The 16,934-nt window shown below is 42.6% G+C and overlaps 1 protein-coding gene across 8 annotated transcripts in view; it reads left to right on the top strand.

Moving 5' to 3' along the window:
• The window catches only part of agrn (agrin), a 259,292-nt gene that overhangs the window by 130,409 nt on the left and 111,949 nt on the right, over window positions 1-16,934 (top strand). For all 8 annotated transcript variants that reach the window (XM_063465477.1, XM_063465483.1, XM_063465481.1 and 5 more), the window contains one exon: window positions 13,098-13,313. In XM_063465477.1, coding sequence (XP_063321547.1) covers window positions 13,098-13,313 — 216 coding nt within the window. The remainder of the gene's footprint in view (window positions 1-13,097; window positions 13,314-16,934) is intronic.

The following is a 16,934-nucleotide window of genomic DNA, read 5'->3' as shown; positions in this document are numbered from 1 at the left end:
CTAATTGGCTCAGTTTCCTGCTTTCAACAGAGTTCCATACAGTCTTGCCTAAAAAATGTTTATTTCTTCTCCAACTATCCCAAATTCCTTCCAGTGACAATGGCAATGAGTCTATGAGCACCTCTTTGTGATCAGGCATAGCAATGAGGAGCATATGGAGAGAGGCCGCCTCCCTTTTATCCAGTGCAGACCAGCTCAGCACTTGAGAGCTGCCGCTTCCTGGCTCTCCTTCCAAGCTCTCCCCAGGTTGTCTCTGAGTCTCATCCTGCTGCCATCTGCCACTGACTTGGGCTCCCTCCAGAAAATCTGTAACAAAAAAAAAAAAAAAAAAATGGAGCACCCTCTCTTCTCCGTAGCGGGAACCAGCATAAAGGCCCAGTTTTCTCTCCTGCACTTTACTGTAAATTAAGCTGCCGGTGGCTTGATTGCCTCTGGCAAGAGCGACCAGTAACATTGAATTCTGGCCATATAGGGGAAAAAAAGTAGTGGTATGATTCGATACTTCAAAGAAGTGACTTGAAATGGTCACATGTTCAAACCGCCAAATGCCAAAATCCTTCAGCTAACACTCAGCAAGTAATTTAAGGTTATATTTTGCTGGAAAATGAATGTTTGACAAAAGGAAAAAAAAATCTCACTCTCCTTGCTTTTATTATATTCCCTGTGATTGCAAAATAACTTTGGTGATTTCAAATAGTTCATTTTTTGTTAATTTGAAGTGAAAAACACAATTTCCTTCTTATTACCAGTGCAGGTGTTGAGGGAAATGCAGGAAATCAGGTAGTAATCATGCATGCAAGCAGTATTTGAAAGCAGCCTTGAATGTGATTTTCAAGTAACATTTTTTCCCCATAGCACATAAATAATGAAACGGTCTTTTGTTTCTGTGGCTCTTTGCTGTTATTCCCCATTTGGAGCACATTAAATGTGACCACCTATAGCTTTGTTACTGAAAATGGATTAAGGTTTGTCGCTTTTTAATGCTTAATAGCCCATCATGTTTGCATGAAATATGCTCAGCCTTTGGGTTGCGGAGACCTAAATACCTTGGAAAATGTAGCACAATCTGTCTTCACTGCCTTCATTTTGCCAGAGATGTGCATGCTGGGTAACAGTAAACAACCCAATAAGGCACTGTTACTAAACAGAAGACATGACACCAAAAATAAAGGCTTAAAGGGACCGGATGGTAGCAGAGCAGATACCGTTTCAACCACACAGAACATTAATATTAGACAGTTCCACAAAACCCCGAGCGAGGTTCGGTGTCAGTCAGCGTAATAAACAGCATTTGACAAGAAGAAAACTTTTTCCACGCTCTCACTTTCAGCTTCGCCACATGAAGGAAAACACTGTTTGTGGAATTGTCCCGTGTGAGCACAATCCTGGGCATTATGTGATGCAGAGCATAAAGCCTAATATTGATTTGTAGTTTGTGTGCAATCGTCTTCTATTAGATTAAAATACCAACATATTGAGTCTAACACGGAGGGCAAAGTTAACCTGTGCACTTACGTGTTTTTCACACACTTTGGTTTTGTTTACAGACGCGCAAAACGCCAGCCAAAGGCTATATTAAGTTATGATGCCCAGCATCCACATAATGCTTGGACCCTTCTGCTTTTTATTCACAGAGAAAACAAATAAATCACACTAATTCATCTCAGTCAGTTGCATTACTGTGAGGAAGAAGAGCTCACTGGTTGTTTTAGGCAGCCTGACAGCTTTTAGTTAGGCACAGCACTCTACAGCATGATACTCTTGTTCTGGCCTTTGGTCGTGTGAAAAGCTCAAAATCTGTACTCTACCTCTCATCGCGGCCACATCCTGGGTAAAACTTTTAGGTAATTGTATCTTCTAAATTGTGCTAAGCCAATCCTAATTTTTGGCAATGTGACCTTTAGGATGAGCTGCTCTCGCTTTGCTAATCAGATGCAGAGCTTGGGCTATGACTTGCAAAGTTGTCACTGCTGCCCAGTTTTCTCCAGGACACTTGGAGTGGGTGTGTAGTGCAAATGTGTCTGAAACCCCATGCTGCGGCAACAGTGACAGCGTTGGCTCCTCGTGCACACGACTTTCCTTTTTAATGTATGAAGCGAGAGCAAGTGCAACGCTGATGAAACACTGCATGACAGTGATGAGCGATGGAATGAAAGAGAGTGGAGCGTGTGAACAAGAGAGAGAAAAGACAGGCACGGAGAAGGTTAGGCGAGCACATCTGCGTGGACGTTTGCTGTGTGGATGTGAGTCGCCCCTCGAATGACTATGTGCAATTAGCGAGCATAAAAAAAATTTGCTCTTTGTGGATGCAATATGAAACGCAAGTGTCTTTCAAAAGAGAGTCCAGTACAGGTGTCTGGGAGGTGACGGTGAGCTGGGGTGACGAGCTCTGAGACGTGAACAAAAGAGGTCTCCTCTCCTCATAATATTGGCTTAGCTGAATAATTGAATTGAGGGGTTCGCTGGCAGCCATTCTGGTTTTCTTCATGTATATTGCAGACTGGCTGTAATCTGTTCTCAGGGAGCATCTCTGTCTGCCTGCTGCTGCTGAGTTTGTGGAGAAGATGTGAGGTGACAGAATAGGGCTCTGTCACCAGCGCCTCTATTATTGATAAAGTGGAAGAAAGCTCGGAGAGAGAATTTGAAAATCTGGAACAGTGTGACGGGGAAAAAGTTTGTTCGTGCCAACACGCGGCTTGTTTCCTTTCCCCATGTGACTCATTAAATAGAACAAGACAGCTGATGGGATGTAGAGTTGCATTTCCTGTGAAGCACCTTGGGTTGAGCAAAGCACGATCATTACTAGCAGGGGTAAGGTGTCTGTAAAGGGGAACATCTTAGATAGGGTTTGCTGTTGTACTTCCTCTCTGTCTCCTAAGATAAGGAGGGAATGATTGGACCAGTTCACTATGAGAAGCACTACTAAAGTCATTGGTGTCTTAGTAATTTATGCACTTTTTATGCTCCAGTTGGCGGTTCAAAAGAATAGCAGTGTCAATTTCTCTCCCATCTGCCCAACGGTTTGATCAGGAAAACACAAACCACCTTGCAACACAATTAGCTTATCTTAGCTGCCACTTTACTACATTCAATCCGCTATTTTGCTGTTTTCAGGATGTATGGCTTATACAGGTGCAACATGAGTTGAAGACTTTTGCTGTTTAATTCTCATTACATTGTTCTGTCTACTTTAGTCCCCACTGTCTTTTCCCGTTCTTGTCCCTGCCTGATCAAGACAAACAACCGAGTGATTTTCCTCATTTACCCTTCATGTATTTTTCTCCCATAACAAGCGTGATTAGGCAGATGTTCGAAGCTGTCAAGAGCTGTCATATTTCAGGGCTGATTTATGAAGAAGCAGCACCTGTTATATTCTGAGACCTAAAGGATAGCATGAATAAAACAACAAAAAGTGGAAAAGACTGATCATTTTTGAAAGATTTGGCCACTGGCCATTTGGGTATGTTGATGGTGATGAATATCATGATATTTCAAATCCTAAATTGCATGTGTAGTGCTCTGCATGACGATAAACATGACCAGCTGTTGGTGTATTGTGCTGGAGATGTTTAAGTGAACCGTAACTAATCATTAACCCTTGTTGAGCTCCGTATTGATCCATACTTTTGTGCAGGAAAGCACAGTCTTCTAAATCTATAGATTCCCAATAAATCACATTGTGCACAATCCATAATGAATAGGCTTTGTATTAGAGCTGTTGGATTGCAGGCTGATTGTGCTTCCACGCCATACACAGCTCTGGGGTTGGTTTTGAAACATATTTTGAAAGCTCTCTCAACAAGGTCTCAGTCTAATTGCTTTGGCAATCATTGGTTCTCATATGGCCAAACAAAGTGAACAAAACAGAGAACTGCTCCAGGGTTTGAAATAACTTCTCACACCCAAGTAGGTGTGAAAAATCCATTTGCTCTATAGTTTGAATGCCAAAAAAACTGAACAGAAAAACACTGAGGTGATGCCAGTGAATGCAAAGGAGAGAAATCTTACGAGATGGATAATATTATGACATTTTTTTAGCACAAGTAAGGTTTTGGTATGAATATCAACAACCCTGTCATGTCGAGTCTTCTATAAACAACCAAAAGATGGTCTAAGGTCAGTGACAACAAGTTATCTAATGTTATCTCGCTATCTAATGGGGCTGAAAAGTTACACTAATGTAGTACTGCCAACACCTGCAGTTCCTCTAAATTGTGTCTCGAGGCTGATTCCAAAAGTAAATCAGTGCCCATAGACTTCTCTGTTAAAATGTGACGAAAAGAACATTTTAAATGAAGAAATATAGTCTCTTGAGCTGCTTCTCCCCATCATGACAACTGTAGGTGAGTTTATAACTCATTCATTTAGACATGTAAACGCTTAACTTTAAGTATGTGTCCACTTTGAATAACAGATGTGCAGACACTGGCAGCTGTAGGCTGCTAGGCTTCATCTCCGCTAGTCGGTGAAGTGGAGCTCGTGATTGTGTTTACCTCATTGGTGCCTTTTTAAACTACATTAAAAAAAAAAGAATTATCTGACAAATAATTTGGTCTGCTATGAGGTATTATAGAAACATTTGCTTCAATTTGGTGAGTGAAAATTTAGTATTTTATTAATATGCTACTTAGCACTAATGCACTTTGCTAACGAAGCTTAGTAGCCTTAGCAGATGACTTAGCGCTTCCCCGTTTCTTGTGCTCCCTTAACAACAGGGCAGCAGCCAAAATGTTGCGGTCCAAAATCACACACATAAAACAGTTTGTGCACAAACCACCTTTCTTAGGTTCACACACAGAGATGAATGTTTTAGTTAAAATAAGCACTTAGTACAATTGTGAGGCATCACAAAAGCTTTAAATACTTCACCCCACTTCCTGTCTCCAGCTATAAAGCTGCTGGCAAGCTTACAGTGAAACTGAACTTTCCACAAACTAAAACAAAAAAAAAAACCCTTTTGTGTGTGCTCACTGTAGCTTTTGTATGGTTTGTTTATGCCAGTGGGACATCATTAAAATTAAAAAAGTAACCATAGCCAAGGGAGGCTAGAAATAGCATTGACAAAATCTCAGAACACTACTGTAACAACAGTAGTAGTCGAGGTGACTGAGCAACAAAGCCAGCGGGGAAAAATGAGCGACTCTTAGAGACTGTTTGATTACTTTTAAAAATGCAGATCTCCTCTAACGAGTGAAGGTGCCATATATTCAAATTTTGACCTACTGATTTTTACCGGAGATACAAGTAAGAGCAATGAACACAGCTAACAGTGCTGTTTTATAGACACAGAAGTTCAGAGCTTTCTTTTATTCCCTTTTTCTAATAAAAACCTAGAGGAAATGAAGTTAAAGCATTAATTATGCATGTTGCCGCCTTCAGATTATTTGCAGCAGGTGAGGGTTTGTTTTTTAGACTTACAGGACTGCAGGTTGCTCGTGTAGAAGATGGGAGGGAATCACATTGTAGTGGTTTTCCATCTGCCTCTCATATTTCTCTTTAACCTCCCTACCCTTCTGTTTCTTCATCTCATACAGTATTTCTTCTAATAAAACCTGTCCCTCCCTCCCCTCAGCCCCTACCTCCTCTGTCTTCAGTTTTATCTCTCATTTTCTGGCACGCCTTGGTCTGTGGAGTTTGGTAAATAAGTTCATCCTGCATGTTAGCCAGGTCATGGCCCAGGCGCTCAGCTATGCGAGCCTGTGTGTTGCATTCAGGAAGCAGGAGGAGAAGGAAATTGATTGCCCCTTTTATGTGAGAGAAGGAGAAAATACTATACTGTACCAGCCATCGCACACACGCACGCACACACCCCGCACACAAAGACATGCTCACACACTCAAAACTCTCCATCTTCAAGCAGAGAACTGCAGCCAAAGGCGAGGAGAAAATGCAGTAAACGAATAGCTCTTTACAGTTTTTCTTTTCTTCAGTTTGTTCATTGTGCTGTTGCCCTGATAAGAACAGCACTGGAAAAGCAGAACGTGAGAAAAAGTTTTTTTTCTTTCTGAAAATCCTTTGAAAGTGTCTCCTTTCTTTCCCTCCTTCGCGCCTTTTTCTCTCTTCTCATTTAACTGGTTTAAAGAAGCAATTTCTCATATTGAGCTGGTGAGGTGGGGTGTTCCATTGTGAGCAGGCGTTTTCTTCATTCACGCTGGGTGTTGTAAGATTGCAGCGAGATCGATAATTGACTCCATTGGTCCCCGAGGACCGCTAACCAGAGATCAATAGAAGCAGTGTAGGGTCAGTTTTTACCCCCAGATATTTTACAGCTGCCGGCCACCTTTATGTTTCTTCATGTTTCTATTCTGCAATGACACTTTGGGACTCTAGGCTCTGTATAGCGTCAGGCGCAGAGAAGGAAACTATTAACAAATACTCCACCCATCTATTGCTTTTTTTCCCCCAGACCTATGCAAAGCACCTATAGCCTCAGAGCTGCACGCAGCCTGCACGAGAATTTGATTTTCAAAATTAGATTTTCACCCCAGAGCATCGATTTGGAGAGGAGTGATGTGTAATTAGTGCAGTGAGACCTAACAGTTATTTTTAAAAAGCACTGCAGGGAATTTGATACAGAGGCAGCTTCACGTGCGTGCGTGTGCGTATTTGTGCATATGTAAACCACCTGTGTGCATGACGGAAAGTTTCCAGTAAAACCTGATGAGAGAAGCCGCTTTGTGCTGATTGCATCACTAGCTGTTGCCATAGCAACCTGTCCCCTCACTGCAAAGGTCTTCTGGTACAGCTACACTGATAGAGAGGCTAAAGCCCTCTTACCGAGGTGAGGAGAGAGAAGGAGACAGAGGGAAAGAGGGGACTGTTAAAAGCCGCCCGGGCAGGGAGCACATCTGTATTACTTAGTGTCAGCTGAAAAGAAAGGGTGCCTTTATTAAGAAGTAAGTGGAAGATGTCCCCTAGGAGTGCTAGAGGGTAATGAATTTAGAGTCATTCAACATTAATGTGATGTCGCTTCGATGCCACTGAGCTGTATCTCCCTCCATCAACTTTCCGTTCCTGATTTTCTGACAGTCACTAGGTCATTAGTCAATGCCGAAGCCGCCGTGTGCAGATTTAATCTGATCACCGTACGACTGGCTTCACCTGAGCGGGGTATCCAGCACTTTTGCCATTTGTGCATCACTGGCCTCAACAGTCCCGGTTATCCAGCCGCTATTCTTGTCACCCATGTAAAGTTCAGTATTGTTAATTATTCATGCACACCTTCCTTTACCTTCCCTCTCACTTGCTTCTTTCCCCTCTCGCTGAAACAGACCAGACCGCTGTAAAGAAATTCAAAAGTATGACAGACCGAGCCAAAACCAGATCTGCAAAGACGTGTATTCCTTCCCTAAAGTAGCCACTTTGAGGCGCTTCTGTCAAGCCTTATTGGGTCTGAGCACGCTCATGCTCGCAACAACAGTCCATTTCTGCACCCCTCCTTTTGCTTTGTTTGAGGTAGATGCAACAAGGCAGCAAAACAATGAAACTGATAGAGCATTTCACCACAAACACAGGCTGCGGGACATATTGTTCACAGAGCACAGGGTAGACGGCGTCTCAGAGTGATGGGAACTTGCTGCTTCTGCGTCATGTTTATTGAATCTGTGTTCCTCTGAATCTGTGTCGAAAAGCTAGCTTCTAACACATGTTGCCCGGATAATACACCATATGAAGAGGTGTATATCCCTTATCCCACCGTGCATTCAATCAAATTCTGATCGAATTCTGATACTTCGCTGTCCTGAAACGGTCTGCTTTTGTTACTTACTGGATTAAAAAACCACTCTGTGTGTGTATATGTGTTTTGCTCCACAAAAGAAATGAACTGCAAAGTGCAACAGCCTAGTTCCATTCTAAATCCAAAAGCAGCAGAACTGGCAATAGAAGATGTGGAAAATTGCCACCAGAGAACCATGCATTACTTTCTTTCAAATCACAAACCACATCGTTTTTCCAGTGTGGCTTTAATCAGAACAGCACCGTCATTTTCCTTTCATAGGCGCTGAGAGCCCCCCCTTAAATCTCTGACACCGTGTCACATTTAATGGGTGAGTCGTCCAAACGCAGGGATGACATGTTACCTGGACTAGACGCTTGCCTCGACAGTCACAAACTGGACATGCTGTCTTTTCTTCCCAATGGGATTTTCTTCCCCTTGCCTCCGGTAGCAAAGAAAACAGCATGGAAGTGAAGCTTTTAACGCTGCGGGGCTTGAAGGGAGATTACCTTACACACTTACATGGACCACTGAGCATTCGCACATACACATATTCACACTCATTGCACTCACAAAGACATTTGCACCAAGAATCAAAAAGCTTACATTTATAGTGAAAATGGCATAAGCCTGAGTGGGCTTTTGCAATTTTGTACACAAAAGCATGCACCTTCCCCGGCACTTAAAACAGCTCTAGAGGGTTGTTGACCAAGTCTGAAAGCTGGAACCAGTGCAGCTAGGTGCAAAATGTTACAGCATTTTCTATTTCATATTACAGTTATTACCCAAAAGCAAAACAAAACATAGCCTTAGTGATTCTTTTGGTGTTTAGTACCAGCAGTCCATTCCTTATTAATTACAAATAAACATTTTACCGCCAGAGCAGGCTTTGCTGTCGGCCTACACATGACATGGATTCACTACTCGACCTGTTAGTCAGTGTCACAGCTTTGTTGTTCTTGCAGTAAGCGGCTTTATCAGAGTTTCTAACATTAATGAGAGTAACACCCTGTTAATGCTGGAGCACTTTGCTCAATTTTTTATATTGTGAGGCACAATCAACACCAAAAAATCAGTGCAGTCTAATAAATAATCCATCTTTAAAATCACTGATCTTTATTGGCTCATTTGAATTGTTAGAAATGAGCTGAGAGACACCGCTGTGGCAGCGGTGACAGGACACATAGAGATCTGGAAGTTAGAAAAATGTTTGGTTGTAAGCATTAATTGAATAAAGTTCGAGTTCAGACCAACTCACCCTGACCCCAGCATCCTCTTCCTTTCACCTGATGTTTCAGTAATACAGAAAAACAAAGTAGTTATGTGTGAGACGCAAAGTCGGAAAGTTACTGGGCTTTGTTAAACCTGTGCAAGTCATGCGTGAGCTCATGACGATGTGAAAACTGTTCATTTAGCACCCACATATAGTAGGAGCACTCCAAACACTTTGCTTCTGTGTGTGCTTCCAGGAGAGAGAGTTTTACATCGCCTTCTGGTAGATGATTGCATTCGCTTCTTCCTATCGTGTCTGCACTACTATAGATCACCCGCCAGTCAAACTAGGTCGAGGGCGGCACAGTGGGAATATGATGTTGGCGAAGTTTTTGTTCGTGGTGTTTTTGTTTTCAGCCGTGGCAGATAATGCTGTTCATATTAACTGCCAAGGGATTTTGTTTGTCTTTTGTGCTAAAGAAATTGGAAGTGTCAAACGTATCTGTTATGAGGTGCTGGGACAATTTTTCCCAGGGAACAGCTCCCAGTACATAACCGTGCAGCTTTTACACTCATTCCAGAGCCTGCGCTAGTATCTCTGTTTTGACAGAGGCCTCAGCTCCAGTGTCAGTCTTTTGTCAGCGAGCTAAGCTTGAGGCTACGGTGAGAGTTTCTTATAGGAAAGCATCGCAGAACAGATCTCCTTACACTGACTTCATGATTTTTTTTAAATCATTTAAATGTTTTTACTGTAACTGATTATTATGTATTTTTAGAATAAAAATAAGTAAAACATTTTATTTATATTTTTACCATATGATACCAGTGTTAGCTATATTGTAACACAGCTGATACATTTAGATCATAGAGAGATCTTTTTTGTCGACCCGGTATCTCGGTCTCTGGTGGGTTTTGTTTTTTTCCGCTCCCCCTGTCATACTCTCAGACAACCTTCCTCTCTCTTGTACACATCTGACACAGCTCGATTGAATTTCACCTCTTGTCACTCTGCTCGCATGGTTTTGCCTCGGAGCCACACACTGACACCCACGTAGACAAACACACGGAGGAGCACAGGGTGTGTGGTGAGAAGTGACGGCAGAGCAGCGGGCCAGTCATGACAATGCCTTCATGCTAGCAGCTGGCCACATGTACGCGTACGTGCGAGTGAGAGAGCCAGAAAGAGGGAGACAGACACCTAATGCCTACACCTCTCCAACACACACCCTGTCAAAAATACAGATGCACTCATGGATGGCTTTACACACACACGCACACTCGCTCCCCCCCCCCTCCCGGTAGAGAGAGTGAGCTCAGGTAGCTGTCAGGCGCTCCCCCACGGGGAACAGTGGGCCAGTCAAAAACAGCCTCCTCGCCTGTCACTCTGCGCGCTCACACATGCACACATATACACGCGTTCACACAATGTACTTTGGTGTGGGGAGAGAGACAGAATGAGATGCCTTGGGCAGATGCTGGACCAGTTGTCTGTGCTGCACACATAGAGTTTGTGTGTGCGTGCGTGTGTGCGTTTGTGTGTCTGCCTATCTGACTCTCTGTCTCTCTAGTACCACAAAAAGCCACCTGCCAGTGAGCCCAAGCGGACATGCCGCCTTTCGTTTAGTCCTAGCCTGGGAGCCAGTGATAAGAAATAGTTATCTGCGGGTGCATGTGTGTGTGAGTGTGTGACATGTATATACTCAGCGGTGACACTGGCGGCTCGCCTATCTAACCAAGTAGACTTTTTTTCAGAGTGGATTTTGGATTTTTATGTGCATTCGTCCATCAATTTTCAATCCGGTTGGTTACCTGTGAGAGTTTGCCATCTCTCTTAATGCCCCCCACCCCACCCCCCTCCTGGTGCTGAGGCAAGGACGTCACGCCAGCTGGATGCCCAACAGTCCTCTAAGTGGGCACAGAGCCACAGCAGCTGTAGCTGCCATAATACGGGTCAATTACTCTCTAAGTTGATGTTGTGTACACATAACACGACCACGTATCCACGTGCGTGTCTGCTGTTTGCTTTGCGAATCCAGCGGCCTCTGACAAAGTTTACAGTTTGCTGCTTCACATTTGATCAAAGCTGAGGTGTCAGTGGGAGGTTGAGGATCAAAGTCTTACCGTTGCTGCCTGACTTGCGAGACCTTGAAGTGTGTGGCTAACCTTGGTTTGTCTCCGTGTTGCCCCCACCCCATGTGTGTTTTCCTGGATGGTGGATCATTCATGTTTCAAAAAGACTGCAGTCTTCTCACAGAGGTTTTGAAAATCAGCTGTCCACAAGACTGTGGGTATCAGCCTTCTGCCTCTCGATTGATTTTAATGTTGTTGCTGACTTTATTGAGGGGAAAAATTCTAACATTGAAACTTCTTCAAAATCAGCAAATGTACATACTGCACTCGCTCTGCACGGGTGGGCACAGTCTCCCCGAACGAATCGAGAGCATATGTTTGCTTTACGCCACGATCACATTTAATCCTCGATGCTTTCGTGTTGCTGAACTGTGTTTCTACAAATATGCCAGTAGCTAATCCGTATTGAGACAAATTTGCCTGGTGTTAAAACATAAACTTCATCTGCATTAACTCATAAAAAGTTCTCGAAGAATTAGTACGAGAAAAAACAATTTAATTGGACGTGAACAACATCAGGGCCAGTACTGACTAAAGTTCTGAGAGCTTTCTCAGAGAGCTGCTAACATAGCTGAGAAATTTCTGGCAATAATATCCAGCATAGGATTTATTTACATTAATGAGGATGTTTGGCTGACCTTGTTGCTTGGTAGTCTTTTTTTTTTTTAATGGATGATGCATTATCTTAGTGATTATAAGCAGAATGAGTAATGAAATCAACTGTTAAAAGCCTGGAATGTAATAAGCCAACTTTTAACACATGGCATGTTTACAACAGATCTACTGATGCAGTAGTCCATTTCCATACGCATAGTTGTTATATTATTAGGTTACCTACATAGATATTTACCATGCTGGTATGTATAATCCTTTGATAATATTTCATATAAAACGATGGGAATCCCACACTGTTATGTAAGTCTGCAAGTTGTGGAAAAATGAAATGAACTGCATCACAGTATAGCAGTGAGAAAGTGCTGTAACCGTTCACTCTGCTGATGAAAACCGGACAGACCCAAATCATCACCGCGCACTATTGCTATTATTTCTCTAGTTGCCCAGTATGTTAGTGTTTTGATGATCTTTTTTATTTCTGCTGTTATAACGTTATTGAAGTGGGTGGGAGATGTGAGCCCAACCGTAATTAGATCGACCACAAACATTATCCCTGCGCGGTCGAACCTGCAGCGTTTCATTAGCTCGCTGTCATTCAGCGTTTGGAGAATGTTTCTCCTACCTCTTTGTAGCGCGCCGTTGAGTTTGTGCTGGCTGGTTTATGTAATGAGTGGTTTTATTTTGGCAAGTTTTTATACATTACATACAATAGTCAACTATAACTGCGCTGGCAAATGTTGGACTGCATGAATAGTTCATAAAAGCCTTTTCAGCCTTTTTAAACTTGTCTCCATTAGCTGCTGTTTAAAACCAAGAAAAATCGCTCTGCGTTGGCAGCTACCTGCAACTTTTCTTACGTTTCCCATACATGGTTTGATGTTGTGAATCAGTCAGCACAGATAGATATCAGTATGACGACTTTTGACCGCTAACTTAGTTCAAATGGGCTCTAATTTAGCATTTTAGCAATCATTAGATCAAAAAAAGTGAAAATATTAATATGAAATAACCAGGATATGTAAACTGCAAATATTCTATTTTCCCAAAAGTGTCAAAGTGTTGTTCTGGTACGCTTCAATGCCATTACACTTTGTCATGCTTTTTAAAAGGTCTTCCCTAAACTCTGAATGGTTTCACCTTCAGAGCTCTCTTTAAGGTTAAGATGGTTTGCAAATAATTGTTTCCTTTACCAGGATTTAGTTTGAACTTTGTGGGAAAGCATCATAGAATTTTCTTAAAATGCTAGAAACTTATCTTTGTACTCTGATGCTTTTAAATACAGGCTTCTGTTAAAAGTGCTTAATTGAACTGTGCATTAGGTGTTGGGTGTTTCAGTATTAACTCGACTGAAAATGTATTTTCACATTTGGAGTCCATATGAAATATCCTAACAGCTTCTTCTCTTTGTCGTTCTCTCTGGCAGGCTGCAGAGGGATGCTGTGTGGCTTTGGCGCCGTTTGCGAGCGCAACCCAAATGACCCGTCCAAGGGTGAGTGTGTTTGCAAGAAGGTGGACTGCCCGTCCTTTGTGGCGCCTGTGTGCGGCTCAGATTCGTCCACCTACACCAATGAATGCGAGCTGGAGAAAGCCCAGTGCAACGCACAGCGACGCATCAAGGTGCTGAGCAAGGGAGCCTGCTGTAAGTAACCATCAATCTATCTGCTAACCCTTCCTGGAGACAGCTGCAGAAATTAACCATTTTACAAATTCACCCCGATCCCTGTCTGAGTCTGAAAAGTGTTCTCTCTCAAACAAATGGAGATTGATCTGAGATAATTCCTTGTGCTTTTTCTGCAAAGTAACTCATTTTCAGAAATCCCTCTGACATTTGTGCAACGATCTGCTTTTTCTGTCTCATCTTGTCTGAAGATTTTAAGGCTGTGATTGTAAGCTTTAATTACCTGTAGAAACGGGGATGAAAAGAAGTCAGTTTGACCTTTGACATTTCAATTCTTGGTATGGTCATGCAACTTTGCAGAAGAAAATAGTTTGGGCAGGTTTGACTGTTGATCTGATGTATTTATGAGATCTCCACAAACCACTAAATTTGTAAATGAGGTCGATAGCTTTCTCTGAAGTTTTGTCTTTAACATACACATGAACTGTACCTTTTAAAAGATCCCCAAACATCCAAATTCTTGGACTGAACAATTTGAGACTGACACTCTCCAGTACATCACAATGAGAGATGAGGGTGAAAGTGGGCAAGCATAGGTGAATTAGCATCTTAAAGCATGGCGAATGTGATTGGAATTTTTGGTTCAAATGACAGAAACGGCACTTGTGATGTTCTGACGTTTGCACCAGAGGACGAGCACGGCCACTTAATTTGACAAACACAAAGCTGCAAGTCTCTGAGTGACACTAAATTGCTTGTTATTGTCAAGTAAATGGATTTCTATTACACCCTGTCCTAATACAACGTGCTTTGCCATCCTATCTTTATCCCACAATAATAAAACACGTCCCCATTACATCCATTCTATTGTCTTTCCAAAATGGCTGTGCTCCCAGGGCTTAAGCGCCACCTGCACCCTCACAAACAAAAAAGTGTGCCACTTACTGCTCCCATTGGTAGCCATCCAGTGTGTATTTTATCCCTAACCCCAGTGGGCGCCAATACTCCTGCTGTACCTCTCATTGCTTCTCTTTAGCAAAGCCCATCAAAATCCATGGCTCTAAGGAGCAGATTCCTGCCAAAGCTGCAACATTGCAGCAGCCTCAATGATAACTATAGTGTTTTGTCAGCGTCGTGCCTTTTCTGCCAGTGTGGGCCTACTGCTAATTCCAGGGGTCTGATTACAGTGCAGGCTCGAACCTGGCACTAATAACAAGCTTGGTGGCGGCCCGCTACTGGCAGAGTGGAAATAAAGCGATAGAAAGGACAGAGAGAGGACAGGAGGAACACAGGGTACAGCGGAGGAAAGGGAAAAATAGCATTTAAAAAGGGAGGGTATAATGTTAAGAGGAAAGAGCAACGAGACATTAAGACAGGGAGTGCGACACAAGAGCACGTAAGAGAGTACTTTAGTGATTGAACGAGTGAACAGATTACGAGAGAAGATTAAAACCAGAGGGAGAAAGTAGTAGTATAAGTGGTTTAATGATGGTTTATGGAGGGTTAAGGCCATCAGAAGCACCATAATTGGCCTTAGCAAAACAGCAGGCAGTCACAAGGAAAAAAATAAAGTAAAAAATAATAGTAATGATTATGCTAATGATAGTATTGCTGGTAATAACTACATGCTGGCCACCAGAGCAGACTTCCTCTCTTATCCCGTCACATCTGGAAGGAATTTCCTTTTCATTCCTCTGTTGGCTGTGATTCTGAGAGCCCAATGTGATTATTACTAATGGCAAAGCCTGATTTATGTCAGCATTTTCATGCAGTCACTGAATCTGAAGGAGACAGGTGTGTAGTGTTTAATCAGCGGATGGCATCCTTAGCGCTAGCCTTCCTACGTTATGTACTTGTGCTTCTGTAACACAACTGGTGTCACTGTGATTTATGGTGTGATCAGTTTAATCAATGCAAAAGTAAAAATGACTCATTTAATTAACTCCAGCTTCCACCAAGACCCATTCAACATGGTTTGATTTACAGTTCCATTATTGTATACTTAAAGCAGAGTTTACAGTTCTGTTGAAAATCGACAAATTTGCTATTTTCTGATGCTATATTTTTCTGACAATCTTCTGATTGGTAGAAACGTTGAGAACTGAGAGAACCAACCCTGGGAATCTATGTTTTAAACAAGCTGCCAGGTACTGATGAAGGTGACCTTAAAGCTTAAACAGCAGGTTATCAGTGCTTTTATTATCTTAAACTCACAATATTTGGTTTTGTCCCGAGTGACACATGAATAGCTTTGAAAATCAGAAAGCAATCTTTTAAATTCATCCTTCTTTCTTACCCGTGCAACATATTTTGTTTGGCAGTGAAAGCAGTCACTGTCGAGTGAGTGTAGACCAACCACACAGCTAGCTAACATCTGGTCGGTTTATTTACTTTTGCATTTATTGCAACATCCTAGTTAAAAGCTCCCACATATGTCTTATAGACAGAATTGAGAAGGGCAGACGGCTAGAGAATTAAAAGAAGTGTTTTACTGTGGGATGAAAGGGTCAGCCAAGGAGTAAGCAACAGTCTAACATTCATCAATATTCATATTTGTGTGCTTGTGTGTTTGAATGAATTCAAGGATGTTTGCACTTAGAAGGTGCGCACACATACAGCAGGTACGGTATACGCTGTGAGTGTGAAAGAGGAAGAGAGCGTGCATGTTAGGAGGTCAGCGCAAGCCAGGTGACAGGTTCTGATTCTCACTCTGCTCTCAATAAATTCAGCCCCTACAGAGGGCTTGGACGGGCCAGTTGGCTGAGATTATGGAGTTGTCAGTGCTGACGGAGGAAGAGAGAGGCAAAGGAGGGAAGGAGGAAGAGCGGTAGAAAGGTGAGGGAATGAGAAAGCTTTTAACTTTAAGAAAATACGGGCAGCTGAATTGGTGCTTTTGTGCGAAGCCTCGTTTGACTCTTTCGATTTGAATGGCGGGTTTTCATCGGGGTAAGTGAATTGGCTACCGTTGTGTGAAGCCGTCATGTTCAATTCAAATCAAGTCTTATCTGGCACTCAGGAGGAAAGCCACAAAAGAAGTTTTTATTTCTCTCACAGATTATGCCCCTTATGGGGTTTTTTTTTAAAGGATGGGAGTTACATTACATGGGAGCATTTTGTTACCACCAAGTACAACTTTGGAGCTTGGGGTATGTTTTGTTGCAAACAGGAGGAAGCTGTAACCAGCAAGTCCCTGACATCTGCAGGATGCTGACACCTCCAAATGTCGGCTTTCGGGTGCTTACTTCCTACTTCACTGCTGCTGACATCACAGTGCTGTTCTCCAGTTAATTACTGACATATTGTGCTTCGACTTTCAAGAGGTTTTTACAGGCACTTTAGCTACGGTCACAGCTTTGAACACCAAATAAGGTGGCTTGTTTACAACCTAGACTTTGACAGATGCCCGTGTCCTCCCACTATTCCCATTGCACAGTTCACCTTAGCTCAGTTTCACTCGGTAGTGAAAAGAAAATTCCCCTTAAAACATGTCCATTTAGCACCTCACTCATAAAACTGAACTGGCTATTATGACATTTTAGTTCCAAGAAAATGGTGTAAGTTCCCTCCTGAGGGCAGGACAAAATGACCCATTCGTTGTTGAGGTGCAGGCACTTAGTTTCCCTCCACTGCTCCACTCTGATA

Source organism: Pelmatolapia mariae, linkage group LG20 (assembly GCF_036321145.2).
Source record: "Pelmatolapia mariae isolate MD_Pm_ZW linkage group LG20, Pm_UMD_F_2, whole genome shotgun sequence".
In the NCBI taxonomy this organism is placed as follows: Eukaryota; Metazoa; Chordata; class Actinopteri; order Cichliformes; family Cichlidae; genus Pelmatolapia; species Pelmatolapia mariae.
The sequence above is the reverse complement of the archived record's forward strand: the minus strand, read 5'-3'. Positions and strand labels throughout refer to the sequence as shown.